Genomic DNA, 15,164 nt, shown 5'->3' with positions numbered 1-15,164 from the left:
CTGAGGGAAAAATGGCCTGTGATTCTTCAGGGAAAGTGGAAGTTTACTTGTTGCTTTGGAGAAAAGCAGACTACTTTTGAAAAATATTTGCAGAAGCATGAGTAATTATTCAAAAATTAAAAGCAGTGTTACGAAATCCTCCAGTGATACCTGTGTTCAGGTATTTGTTCATTTTTTCAATTCAGGACATAAATAATTAGTATACTATCCATGACTAAGTACCACAACAGATTTATCACCCTTACTTATAATAAATCCCACCTCAGCACAGATATTAATGTTTCTTTACCTTTGCCATAGTCAGTGAAGGTCTCTGTGGTATTACAGCATACTTGTCATTTCAAAGTACTGTGCCTGTACGCATATTTCTGGTTGTCTGTATCTCCAAACAGATTTTGGGGGATTTCCTGCTCTCGCAGACTCTTTATTGTCACAGAAAAGGATTTTTCTCTGTCATTGGGAAGCTACTTATTTTATCTCTGTTTCCCTATCATTTTAAGAGGATCTCAGAATTGATGACATTTTCATGGCATACAGCTGTGGATGTTTCCAATCGCTTTATGTTCTTTCAAATGCATCATCTATATCTGCATCTGTTAAAGCAGAGATGGTCTCTTTCCTAGGAAGGATGAAGCTTTTTTTAATATATAACATTAATAGTTTTTATATTTTAATGAGTCCTGTGTTATAATAATAATGTATATGTGTGTATATATATATAAAAATATGGCATCTTAGATAATATATATCAGAGCATTATTGTTTAGAAATTGTACTTCTTTTTTATCTCTCCTTTCCTCTTCCTTTCATTAGTCTCAGCTCTTGTGGAGTGTAATGTGAAGTACCTTCCTGTGATTCATCACTTTAGGTCACAGTGTTTAACCGGAAAGGAAGGCGACAGGTTGTGCTTAACTAGAAAGTTTGATTGAGATATCTTTTACTTCCCTACTGGATGGAGCCCTAATTATATCTGTGATTTGGTTGTAGAGGAGGATGGGTAAAATGAAATACTGAATCATAAATAACAGCGGACTTGTATTTATTTTGCTTTCTCATACTCTAAATTTGTAAGAAAAAGGAAACAGTACTTCATAGATTTAAAACATTGTATGTATTTTAATTTTCTTGAAACTTTATATGTGTTGATGTATTGAGTAGCCAATAAATGTGAAATTGCATGTGTGCTGCCATTTATCAAAAGATTGTTTTTGACTTTGAGGACAATTAATAGCAGCAGCCTTGTTAAACTTCCTGCCTTAGTATCAATCAATAAGCACTCATTCCCAAAAGCTGGACTTCTGAAAGGTCTAGCATTATATAAAAAGCTGACATTTCGAAGATTGACTTTCATGCCAAATCAAGAATGTAACCATCTTACATTTAAATCCTTTTGCATTCATGTATTTTGGCATTTTTATGCCAAAGCAGTACATTTTGTGAGGCTACCAGCAAGCAGAAGAGAACAGTTTAAGGACTTATTCTCACTTTATTTGGTTCTTACCTGTATTTATACCATCAGCTTATTTCCTTATTTCAGTGATCAACAATTGCTGAGCTCTGTGTAGGTTGCAGACCACTTGCACAAGGAGATTTCAAAGTGGAGCAGAAACCAAAGAGGATGTATAATGTGTATACAGAAAGGATATATAACCTCATACCATCTGGAGTTGTTCCTTTGCTGCACTTTACAGGCTTGATGGTTCAGCAGTGGCTTCTGGAGAGTGTGAGCTTGTTGTCTTTACGTGTGTTGAACTGTCTTACATTGTGAGCAAGATGAGAGATGGAATCTTGTGGTGCAGTGTACCTGAAGATGAGAAAACTTAAAACTAGCAAAAGTTGAATCCCTGTCCGTGTTTTGGTATAAAGTAAATACATTAAATAATAGATTTATTATCTAAGCAGAACAAGTTGGAAGAAGCAAAACAATTGAGTAGTTGAAAGAAGTTTTTTCCTTTATTTTATAGAAGAAAACATGACAGCAGTCTATTAAGACTTTATAAAGTTCTGGTGCAGCAAGAAAGGAGTGTTGCCATATCATTTCTTGTGGTAATAAATTTAAATGGTCTGGTTGTTATTAGAATGCTAATCAGGAAGGAAGCAGAAGTCTGTCCTTTTTTCATAAAGAGGTATAAAAAAGGTTACACACTTCAAAATGTAGAAAAGACAGAAATTAAAAGCTTAAATAACTGCAAACAGCAGGGTACGTCAGTAATGGAAGGACTTCTTAAATGACTCTGACAGCTTTTGCAGGTGCACGTACTCTGTCACTTTGCCTAGTGGAACATTGAAAAAGTTTTATGGCTTTCCTTTTGGAATTTATTAACGGTTTCTTTCTTTCTTTTTCTTTCTTTGCAAAGTAGTCTGGACATACCCCTCCCTTGCAGTCGTTTTTATTACAGCTCCTAGAGGAAAGTCACCTATTCAAAAACATATGTTGCTTGTTGTCTCCGTGGCTAGCTCACAGAGTTGTAAATGCTGGAGAAGGTTGTTATTTACAGCCAAATATTTTCCTTTCCTTCCCCCCATTTTTTTTTCTTCGTATGTAAATCCCATTTTATTTGATTTAGTTTTTGAAAGTGTCCCTCTATAATTTTATAATATAGCCCTGAACATTTAAATTGGTAACAAAAATATTTTTTCAAATACAGATTCTGACCATCAGGAACTAGAAGTTCTTGGTTTTGGGGGAGATTTTAGGTTTATCAACATGCTCTGTTACATTCCTTTATATGATATTATTCTTGCTTTCATTAACACTCTTGCATAATACTGTCTGTAAGTGCTCTGAGAGGCCACTGCTATGCCTGTGGTGTTTGCTGAATCTAATGAATTTTATTCAGTTCCTGTTTCTCAGACACAACTTTTTTTCCTTTTTTCTTTTTTTTTCTTTTTTCCCACTTTTTTCTTTTTTTCTTGAAGCTTATATCTATGCTCTTTGAAATATTATTTATTATTTCAACAAATCAGCAAGTGTCATATTGTAGGATTTTATTCCATTGACAGAGTTAATTCATGTACAGATGAAGTGTCGGTTTTCATTTTGTTTTCTGAAACTTCTCAACATTTTTAAAGAACCTTCTTCCCTGCAAAATCTCTCATTTATGTTAGTAGAAGTAAATGTGATGGCATCATCTAATTTTGCTGCAAATTGGAGGGTTTTGCCTTCCAAGAGCTAGTTCCAGGTTAGAGCTTTAATTACAGTGAACGTCATGTCAGAATTTTCTTGGGGAAGTGGTTCATTTTCAGTGTTATAGAAACAAAGTATTTTAATTGTCCCAGTGAAGATAAATACTTAAAGCAGCAACTTATAAACTGAAAACAGTGACTGTAGTTGTGACAGTGATCAGTAAAATAGCTAATTAGGAGTATCAGTTAAGACAGAATGGTTAACCTCTCTTTAGTTACAAGCTGGAAAACGATAGATTGCAACAGTGATGGGAATGACACAAAGAATTCACAAAACTGTGAAAGAGTTAGAAACAGTTTTTCTCTGCCTTCCATCCTATACCTTTTGCTCAGTATGAGTCTTAGGGCTCTTTCATGGGCTTTAATATGCTAATAATTCTCTCATTTTCTATCAACTATTACTTGGTTTAACACATTAAGAACCATATGTTTCCTCTTTGAGAGTGAAGAACTATGGAAAGTGTTATCAAAACTTGCTGCTTTAATTAAATCCTCTCTTGTTGAACAGGAACAAACATCTCAGTCTATAAAGAGTGAACACTGAGACATTCCTGAAAATAATGGGGGGGGGGGAGGAGTTCCAGAGAGCGTCCTGGTCTATGTAGAACACTGACAACATCTGTAATAGGTAACGTCCTGAAATCCTCGCAGTACAAGGTTTTCAAGCTCCTTGTAGTCTGAAATTAAGGCCATATTTCTTCCCCATCAGGGGCTTGTTGCAGGTTTAGGCATTTGGTGAGCTGCATGATGAGATGTGGGCAGTAGCACTTCTTGTTACTCGCTTGATTTTCCTCAAAGTTAGCTAGCACTGTTTTCCCTTTGCACAAATTCTATCCATATGTCTTTAAATTATGGGTGGTTATCCAAGGTTCAGAATCTCTTCAGTGGATTGATTGCCTGTATAGTTAATCTTTGCAGGTTTTTGATACTAAACAGGTAGAAGAGATGTATAGCCCTTAAGACAGTCATTTGTGAAGCCCAAGTGACTAAAATTCCTGATTTAAATGTTGTGGTCAAGAGAGAGAATTTTTCCCAATTATCGTAGGATTCTTTAGCCTGATTTTATTTGCTAAATAATAATGGGATATAACAGGCTAGTGAGTAGTCCATAAGGTAGTGTGTGACTTTGCAACACACTAACTAGTCCACGCAAAGTCTCCATGGGATGCTCTGAGTGTACACTGAGTTAGCTGTAATCTACAGTAAATTATCCTGCACAAAGGCATGTTTAGGGCAAAGTTTTTGAGCTGGCATATTACTTACTTACAGTCCTGTATAACACCTTAACATAAACCTACCTATGTAAAGAGACTCCTGATTTCTCTTGTATTTGCTTCTTCAAAAGTCCATTTTTCTTCATGCTCAGTAGACCACATCAACCAGAGCTTGGCAAATGTTTCTATCAGAAAGTACTAAACCACAGTGCTTTTTGTCATATACTTTCAAGAAAGGGTAGCTAATAGACCTGAGTGATGATTTTCCTCCAGTAGCCAGTTTTCTGCTAATCAATGCTTTGCATAAATAATAAGGCATGCCAGGCTTTGCATAAATAATGAGACCCTCCACAGGCCACGAAGAAAAATAGTTCTCTTTAATTGCTGATGCGAGAGGACTTCACATCCCCTTTAACAATCTTTACAAGACTTGATCAATATGGGGTTTTACTCATCAAGTGCTCAGGAAGTCTTAACAAGTAAAGTGGCAGCTAGTCTCCAAATAAGTCATGCTGAAATAGAAAAAAAACAAACAAAATTATAATGCTAATTTTTTGTCCTCCAGACTCGTTTCAACCAGCATCTCAGTAACCAGGATTTTACCTTGGATGAAGATGATGATGATGAAATGGAGAGAACGAGCAAGTAAGAAGCCTGTTTAAATGTGTATGTACGTATAGGAGAGAGCGTAACCAGTATTATTCAGCAAAGTCAAGTTCAAGTGACACATTTTGCTCCTATCCAGGCTGCTAGTTTTATTTTTGATCTAGATGATGTCAAGTAGTTTAGGATTTAAATCTGCTTTAAAAACAGGGACAGGTTATTAATGTATTTTCATTATTTCTAGTGTCTAGAAGAGCTTGTTGTAATCTGCAGTCTTCATAGACTCCAGATAAAAAGACTACATACACAAAAAACAAGTGAAATAATATTCTTAAACATGGTGGGCAGTAACCTCAGCTAATCTGTTCTTTAAGGCTTGTGTTGTGGTTATGACAATGAGAACTTTTTTGAAGGGTCTGAAAGAAAAATAATGCCTTGTGAGTTTTATATCAAGCTCTTCCTATGTGAGAACTGGAAAAAAATCATAAATTGAAACTTAGGCTGCACTGAGGCATTTCCTGAGTTCATGAGTTGATTTTGGATAACGAACCAGATAGATTTTGATATAAACCAGAAAGGATGCTGAAAGCAAAATCAAGCAACTTGAGCTGTGATGTAGTAGAGAAGAGGGAACTACTGAAGTATTAAAAGGATATAATCAAAACAGTGAGCCATGGGAAATACCCCTTGTAGCAGTATTCTGGATAGACAGAGATAGGAAAAGACTGTGGTAGAATAGGGGTCTGAGGTAACGGTCTTACAATGAGCAAGAGAGAATTTAGGAGACAAAAGCACCAATTCTCAGTGCAGATAGGCAGGACTCCAGTAAGTCTGGTCTTGTGTATAGAAGAAGGGTTTCAGTATGAGAGTCTTTCCACTAGAACAAAGTGTGTGGTTAGGCCAGGAGACAGCTAATGGTGAGTGCATCTCCATTGATACCATACAGCTATGTTTAGCAAAATCCTTGAGTAGGAAGAAATTCCAGGTTATTGTTCCCTTTCAAAAGTCTTGAAATGCATTCTCCTTTCAGATGTGGCCATAATAAAATTACTTTTAGGTTCCTATCTGATAAAAAAGTTTTTGTTTTCAGGTTATCATCAGAAGACAGCGAAGAAGCTTCTGCTTACTTTTATGATAGTGATGGTTCTGGTGAAACAGGAATAATTCCTCAACATCAAGGAGAAATGGACTTGCTTGGGGAGATCCTGGACACACTGAGCACACACAGTTCAGATCAAGGAAAACTCTCAGGAGCAAAGAGCCTGGATTTCTTTAGGTCAATGGATGACATTGATTACAAGACTGCGGTTAGTCTTCTGCTTTCATTTGAAAAATAACCCAAGTCCATTTATAGTGGAATACTGCACTTGTGGAATCAACAACATGCAGTTCAGACACAGCAGCATAGTCCTTAGAATTGCTAGTGTGTCTTAGGGCTATGTAACAGTACACTCCTGCTGGTCACTGCATGATAGTTTTTCACCAGCCAAGAAATTGGTTACACCTTTGTCCAGTTTACTAGGTCATCTTGGAATGATGTACCAGTGAATTGTATAATAATTTACTTAAATAGTTTAGTATTACATTTACCTGTTCAATCTGATATGCCTGGAGAAGGATTTAGTCTTCTTTTTGTGCAGTTTAGAAGCTATTTCCATTTTCACTTCACAACCTTTAACTAGGTGTAGTGATATGGTGATGTTTCCATCTTGATTTAAGTCATGGGATCTATCTGGCAATTGCACCCAAACCACTGCTAGAATAGCACTGCAGAGCTTTCTAAGAGGACTCTTTGTTGCTTTTTTGGGTAGGGTTGCATAGGTCCTTTAGTGTAAACAAACTGCTTACCTACAATTTTAAAACCCTCACCGAGTCACTGCTGTGATATTAGCCAAAACAATATTAGTGTTTTTGAATTCCAGTGCATATCAGCTGTCCCAACATTTACTTTTGCTGAAAGGGATCCTATAGTAGAGGATTTGTTACTGGAGCAGCAAATACTGATGCAAATGCTTATAAAGCTTGTAAGATGTTATATTATGAGTGTCACACAGGGGTTAGATTAATAAAATGCCCATTTTTGTTTGGCCAAAAAACGTTAATATTGAAAGTTGGTATAATTAATTACTGAAGCAAAGAGGAAATGCCATCTGGTTTTAGTTTTAGTCCCCCACCCTCTAATATTATGGGTACAAACCAGAAAAGTATGTCTTTATTCAGTCAAAACTTCTTGTGCCAAGGGAGACAGAAATCCTTCCTCTGTACCAAAGGTGATCATTAGGATAAGAGACAATGAGGTGAGGAAGTGTAAAAACACTTGTTCTCACATTGTGTCTGGGATTGTTGTTTTGTGACACTGAAACCCAAAGGAGATCCATGGTTTAGGAACACATAATATCCCTTACAGTACTTTTGTTTCAGAAACACCAGTGTAGAGATATTTTTTGTCTCTACATTAACTATAAAAATGTTTTTTCTTTCAGAACAAGTCAAATGCACCTAGTGAGAGCAACCTTACCCTGCTCTGCAGCAGTGCTAATGATCAAGCGGAGTGGAACCTTGGCCAGGATGACAGTGTCCTCCATGGGAAGCAACTCCCTCCATCACCAAGGAAGCAAGTTTCTTCTGGTGGCCTGAGAGAATCTCTCACAAGGCTGGAAGAAGAAAAGAGTGACAAAACCCTTATTACTGACAGGATGGACACCGCTAGTATGACATCCCCATCTCCAGTACGACCAAGTGCTCAGTTTACTTCCCTAGAAAGTTTCAAAGCAGGCTATTCTTCCTGTAAGCATGCAAAGCAGAACGAAACACTAAGCAATACCTCAGAAGATCAGCTCCCAGGAAGTCTTGCTCAACATCCATCCATTCTGGTCCCTTGGGAGAAAGATGGCAAGGAAGGAGATGAAAGTCCAGAAGAGGGTGGTCTTCTTCAAGAAGTGGTGTCATTATGTAAACTGAGTTCTGCTTTTCACTATGGTTTAAATATTTCAAAGGATAGCTTATCCAGCAGTAGCAGTGGAAATAAAACGTAAGAGAACTATGAGAAGAGAAACTTGACTCCCATTAGAAGTTAAAGGGAGACTACTCAGGACTCCATATAACTCCATATAACATGATAACCAAAAGATGAAAAAGGAATAAGAGATCTAAGTTATGAAAATAATTCTCTTCAGTTGAGTATGCATTTTCTGCCATTGGGACATCTGCTTCTACGTTTACTCAGTTCATTTGTTGGCTCTAGTTAGGTCCAAAAAATGAAACTAAATATATGAATGCACTCTTAAATCAGGTACTAGTTAGTCTCTGTGTTAAAAATACAGCAAGTGTATGGTGCTTTCTAGCATTTGCTTCCTCTAAGCAGCAGTAAAAGTGTCGCCTAACAGGTAACCAGGTTTTGAAGGTACTCTGTTAATCCCAGTAAGCATGAAATGAACCAAGCCATCTGATTTGTCTGAAATGTACAAATGTTAATATTTGTAATGCATAATAATTGCCTTAATCTTTTGGGAAGAGGTTTAACTATCTTAGAAGGTGAATGCGAATCTACAAAACAGCAATAATGATTTTCCATGGCAGGAATTTGCTTCAGCAAAGGTGGGGGGGAAGGAGACTTTTTTTAGAATAAGGAATTTCTGGTGAATATAACTTGGAACTTACTCCAAACTAAAACTGTGGCTCTGTCTTCCAGACTTCAAAAAGGTAGCGCATGGTTTTCTCTCTTTTATAAAGTACATGAAGCGCTGAATTATAATGTGACATTTATCAACTTCTGTTTACAACTAAGACACTTTAAAGACATATTATCTGGTTTCCCTAGGTAGACTATTTCACCTAAAAATTTCAGAAAGGAAAGTGTAAGTGGAACTGATAGATTTCTATTATATTTTATTTTCTACAGTTTAGTAGTTGGAAAACTGATTTGTGCCTAATTTGTAACACTAGAAAACTAAAATTACAGATTCAGTTTGATTCTGCATATATCCAACTCTCATTTTAGACAAGTTGAACAACCAAAAATCTCTTTCTAAATTAAGTGAAGGAGAATAAATGGACTTGATGTATGTTGTATTTAGAACAAGAATTTTTGCTTCTTCTGGCAGTGTTCCTGGGGAATATTTGGATACTAAAAGTGAAAATTTTTGATTTTGTATGGAGCAGCTCTTTTATTTTTTTTTTTTTTTTAGTTTTATTTCTCTTTTCTTTTTCCACCTCACCATACATACCTTGGCCTCCACACTGGCTCAGGATAGAGAAGCCATTAGATCAGCTTCAGCAGATTATTATTGTCAGCCTTGAAGGATATTTGTGGTGCAGTTGTTAGAAGCAGTACACGGGTATAAAATGAACTCTGCCTGAGAAGAATGTTCTCCTGCTCTTCTAAGTTAAGTTAGAAACCTTTTTTCTTTTGTTCCATCTTTGACACGAGCGATTTGTCTTAATCTCAGCGTAGGCCTGAGTGAGCGTGTTCATGGGGTCAGTATTTGAATCAGATTGTGCTTTAGTACCTTCATAGTATTTTGTAGCAAAGTTTAATATCAGTTGCCTCATTGAGATTTATTAATTAATTTTCCTTCAAGCTAGCACAAATGGAAAGGGTTTTTTGGCTGCTTTATTACAAGGCAGCTGACCTGAGGGAATTGCTGCGCATTGTTACAGAGTCAGCGTTTGAAACTCCACCAAAGACGCAGTAGAGTGAGACCTGGGAGTTGTTAGTGCATAAGTTTCAGATTGTTCCAGAAAGAGAAGGTCTGGGCCAGTACTTACACTGAGGATGAGCCTCCAGAATTAGTTTTTTAATCAGTGCAACAAAGCTAAAAGGTTGTAAAAGTGCAAGTCTTACAGAAATACCTGTTTCTGTTTAGAACATGAACATTCCAGAGAGCATTTGCAATCTACATTGCTGGAGAATCTCAGGATTCCAGAGTTAGAAGTTGTACATCCAGAGGTCTGTACTCCAAAGTATTTGTTTATACTTTGGTTTCCTCTTATGTATCAACATAGTATGTTGTGTATTTTTTTAATATCAACAAATGTTATTTGGCAAAATATTTTGCACTATTAAAAATTGAAAGTATCATAAAAAATAATTAAAATCTTCAAGCTTTCCAGGTGGGTCAGACCAGGTGTCTCCAGTGCTGTTCAGATGACAGAGCTGCAGAGCATCCTTGTTTAGAGCTGTTATTAATGACTTGGTAGAAGGCATTCTTCTCCTTTACTGGTACTAAATATTGCCCAAACATAGTGCTGCAGTTGGGTCTAAGAGGAGACAGGCAACACAAAGATTTTTGTTCTTGTAATGCTTCTCACTTGTTCTCATTCATGTCCTTGGTGTTTTGTAGATGAGAATTTCAAGATTTACCTTTTGTTCTCCTTTGCATCTGATACGATGTTTCTGTCCCTGGTTCCATCTAAGTTGTTTTATTTTCTTCATTTATTAAAGATAATAAACAGTATTAATCTCTTTAGGATGAAAATAGTGAAAAAAATCAGAAATTATGGCCATCATTACTTTCAAAACCATCAAACACCTAAGTCCAGGAATACTGCCAGAAAGTGGTTTTAAAAAATGACACTCTGGTAGAGGCATAAATCTTACTGGCTTTCCATAGGGTTAGGCACTGAACAAATAATCACATAGATTGTCCTATTCTTAGATTTGTGGAATAAATATGGAAGCCATGTGAGGCTGCCAATACTCTTACAGTTGTTATAAAGATCATAAAATTGAAAGTTTGATAGTGGAATCTTTCAAAATTAGGGCATTGTAGCAGTAATTCACTGTTACATTGAGTGAAAATGCAGGCTGAAAAGAGGTAAACAGATGAAACAAAAGATGGAAGGTAAAATTCAACTTAGAATTATTTTTATTTCAGTCAAAATGGTTCTGTGCTTATGCTACATTGTTTCCTTACTATTTACAAAACCCATAGTGTGTTTACAATTGTTAAATAGTATGTCTTTTTTGGTTTTGAACCTTGTTATGGGTTCAGAAATAACTTAGTTTTATATGTATGTTGATTTTAACTGTAGGTACATTTTTTACTCTGTAATATACAGAATCTTTTCCACTTACTATCAGTGATCTTTTAAAAAGGCTAATATTTGTGCCTTATTTAAATAGAATTACCAGTTACCAAATACATAAGAGTCCAAACTGATATTTCTGGTTCAACATTCTTGTTCTCTGTCCTTGTGATAATATAAAACTGTTTATTGGCTACATATACTGTATTTTTATTACCACATTGGGTTCTATATCAAGATAAATTGTCCAGGTCCAGTACTTTTGGCAAGTTTATACTTGTATGCTTTTTATTTGTGGAAATCCTTCCAGTGTCTTTGAAAATCATCAACATTCATCACCAGCTGCTGGTGAGAACTGAATTCTGCTCAGTCAGAGCTCCTGTGGTCTTCTTCAGAGGCATCTCTTTTCTTCAGGATCTCAAAAATCTTCCCATTCCTCCTGTTTCAGGGAGATACCAGGTCATTTGATAAGCTGTTACTTTCACATAGGAACAAATTTCTGATGTAGAAAGTCAAACTAGGACTTGAAATGAATATTTTTGAGTTTGTTTTGCATAGATGTCTGCCTAAAATGAGCCGTATCACTCATCTGGTTTGGGAGGAAAAAGTAAGGGCAGTAGAAGAAGAAAGGGATTCCTGGGTTGTTCCAGTGGGGTGTGGTGAAGAAAAGCCTTGGGAGTCCACAGGAGGGATAGTAACTTTGAAGAAATCCAGATTTCAGTTCTAGCTCAGTGTGATTCCAGCCCAGACATATAGGCAAAAGTAATATTGCCTATGGAATTAATCCCCTGTGGGATTTGCAGGAGGATGGATAATGTGTTGTCACAGTCAAAGCCTTCCCATTCATGTGAATAGAGAGATGTGACGTGGAACACAGTGCAGATATTCAGGGAAGGACAGCACTGTGGATGCAGAGGTGATCCCTACCCACCCTCTATGCATGCAGAGGGCAGTCTGTGTAGAATAGGCAGTGGTTTGCTCTTCCATCTCACATATTTGAGCATCATGTAGTTCTGAAAAATAGACTTGTTCTGAAGAAAAAATGTAGTTGTAGGAGTTGTCATAGAACTTGTTGACTGAAGCCTTCACTGTCATTTAGCATTTCAGTGGTGCTGCTGCTGTTGGGGTGGGATCATCAGGAACTCTCAGCACTGGCTGAAGTCCCCTCTCAGGCATTGTAACACAGACTTCAGGCAGAGTTTTAGACAAATGCTGGGTGCTTCTGAAAATCCCACCCAATCTATTAGAAGAGTGTTTTAGACCTCAAAAATCTGTTTTAGATGTCTTTTGAGGTTTTAGGATGAGCTAGTTTACAACCTTGTGTTCTTGTAACCAATGTAAAGTCTAGGCAGAAGAACAGTTAAGCCAGGTTTTTAAAACAGCTTCTGTTTATCCACCTACAGTCAATCATATTCAGTCCTACAGAACAATCTTTTGTTGGTGCAGCTGTCTAATGGAATTGCTAGGAGCATCTAAAGTTTTCTCTATGCATGTAAAGTAATTAAAGAAATATTTCATGCAATAATCCAAGTGCCAGCACGAGGCCCTTTTGCAAATACCCTCCTGTGTAATACTGACTGTACCCTGTCCTGCAGAAAGGAGCCCCTAACCATGGACCTCCCTGACTCTGCAGGGAGAAGTCAAGGGTGGTCTTTATTTCTCCCTTGTCAGCACCCTCACACCAGGTGCTGTGAGACTCCAGCCGGTGTGTTCCCAACAGCCTGAAATTTCGAGCTAAACAAGCGTGGCTAAAAAATAATGCCTGAGGCAAGCAACTTCCTTATTGCAAAGCTCAGGATGGTGAGGGCTGTTTGTTCCCATGGTATTGCAGTAAATCTTTGGAGAATGAATGCAGAAATAAATGCACCAGCAAAACCAGTATGAATGGTGATGTGACTTGTCTTCAGTAACTTCTTTGCTGCTATTAGGTGTGTATGTTGTAGCCAATTGCTGTTTACTTGTTAGCAGAGCCTGAGCTGACTAGAACATGTCCTCATCTTCACCCCAAGAGTGTGGACCACAGCTGGCCTAGAATCCATGTTCTTCAGGGTGTTGAAAATAAAGGAATGGAAAGGGATGATTTGGTTTGTTTGTGCAAAACCTTCCTTGATTTGCTTTGTAATACCTGTTTCACAGTTTTAGCGAGTGGCCAGTTGAAAGTACTTGACAGGTCTTTCTGAAAGCTTCTAAGTAGAATTGCCTGATGAATCCAAAGCCACCTCAGTCTAGAGGGCCATCCACCATCCATGAGGTTGGCAGGGCGGTTGCCATTTTCTGCTGGGTTGGAGTATGAAGTAGGTAACACAGTTGGAAGTTACTCCAAGGTTTACTGTAGTAAAGGGTACTCAAATAAAATTGTACTATTACTTAGGTCAATACTAACAACACTTGTATTTAGAATCCAATAACAGTATTAGCATTTGAAAAATAAGTTGAGTTCAAGTATGTTGACATTTATTATGATTCTATGTGAATTAACTTTCTGTTTCTGTTAAAAATAAGGGAGCTACTTGGTTGTGCGGGGGGAGGGGAGGAGTGTGTTGACTTTCAAATCTTCAGTGAATTTTGTGCAATATTTCTCCTTATTTCAAAGTGATTTAATAGTGCACATCTGCTTTTAAGCAGATCCTTGAAATGGTATTTTTCAGAAATGTGTAAAATTACATGTAGCTTTGAAAAATGGTTGTATGATAAGAACATGAAGAAGTATATTCTAATAAGGCAAATGTATATTTCCAATGACTGGGAGTGATTATGGATGTCACATTCTGTAGAAATAATAAGACCTAAGCCAATGTTCACATACCATTAGTTCCAGGCAATTCTTAAAACTATAACCTGGTTAAATTGAAATGGGGTTAAATATCAGAATTTATGATGTTTAGTTTATCATTTGATCACTTGTTTATCACAGATAAAAAGTTGAGGAGTTAAGCATTGCTTTCCAGGACCAGCAATGAGGTGAGACTTCATGCTGATGACCACAAGAATTTGGTTTGTGACATCCCTAATTATCATAAGTCATTACTTAAAATATTTACTAATGTTGCCAGTATCCTTTTAATTTTTTGTAAATTAATTTCTTTGCATATTGATGTACATTTTCTTTTAGCCTTTGGTTTTCCCTTAAGAACTTCTTTAAATTAATATACTTGAATGAGGCAATAAAGCACTGTGGAAGAACTTAGTCTTGGTGCAGCTTGCACACAAGCACATCACGTCTGTTACTTCATGATTTTTGAGGAGGAAGAGCAATTTAAAATGCTTACATGTTTGGCAAACTGACAGTTTGTGTTAGTTACTTCTAAATCTGTGTCAGATATGATGAGAAATGCCTCAACATGGAACAAAGCAACATTATATATCCTGATAAGGTTTTCTTTTTCAGAACATTTATTTGGTGACCTTTGAAAACCGTTCCTGACAATGCCCCTGTTGTGAGTCTTTAATACTTGTAGGAGAGGCATAAAGTACAGGACACATTGAAATTTTATTGACAGTTTTAATTTAGAGATTAAAAAAAAAACCCACACACCAAACAACCAGCATTCTCCTAACAGTTTTAAAAATTTAGTTAGTTACTGACCTTTTTTACAAAATTAGAGCCAAATCTAAGAATTTACTCCATGCTTTTGCACCTTCTGGACTACTGTTCAAAGTCATCTCGAGAACTGTATTTCAGACCTTGACTACTATTAGTAGTGCACTGTCTAGATGTAGTAAATGAGCTGTGATGTGTGGTGTGGTTTGTTTTTTCTTTTTCCTTCCAAAGTTTGTGATGTCAGTAGAAGTTTTTGGTGAACTCCACATTACCATAAAGTGCCCAACACTGTACTATAAAATAAAATTTAACAATATCAAAATTCTTTGGGTGATGCAGGTTCTTGTTTGATGGGTTTTCATGCTTATCAGGCATAAAGGTTAAAATGATACTGTATTATGTTGGAAGTTTTTCTCTGTTGAATGATTATTTCAGTTTCTCAAATATAGAGAAAGCAGAATGTGTTTTCTTGATTGCAATTGATTAATTAATTAGTGCAAAAGTTAAATGTTGATGTCCACTGAAATTCCAGTGGTATTTTGCATCTTTTAAAATCCTTAGCTAAACCTTAGCTTTTTGTTTAACAACTTTTC

The 15,164-nt window shown here is 36.6% G+C and overlaps 1 protein-coding gene across 1 annotated transcript in view; it reads left to right on the top strand.

Moving 5' to 3' along the window:
• DENND1B (DENN domain containing 1B) overlaps nt 1-14,893 on the top strand; it is a 157,656-nt gene extending 142,763 nt beyond the window's left edge. Inside the window, exons 20-22 of the mRNA XM_027713318.2 lie at nt 4,966-5,045; nt 6,094-6,310; nt 7,487-14,893. Of these exons, the coding sequence (XP_027569119.1) occupies nt 4,966-5,045; nt 6,094-6,310; nt 7,487-8,038 (849 nt within the window). The 3' untranslated portion in view covers nt 8,039-14,893. The remainder of the gene's footprint in view (nt 1-4,965; nt 5,046-6,093; nt 6,311-7,486) is intronic.
• Nucleotides 14,894-15,164: the final 271 nt, after the last annotated feature.

This window comes from Pipra filicauda, unplaced genomic scaffold, assembly GCF_003945595.2.
Source record: "Pipra filicauda isolate LSUMZ 115617 unplaced genomic scaffold, ASM394559v2 scaffold76_size2844353_pilon, whole genome shotgun sequence".
NCBI lineage: Eukaryota > Metazoa > Chordata > Aves > Passeriformes > Pipridae > Pipra > Pipra filicauda.
This window is presented reverse-complemented; position numbering and strand designations above follow the sequence as displayed.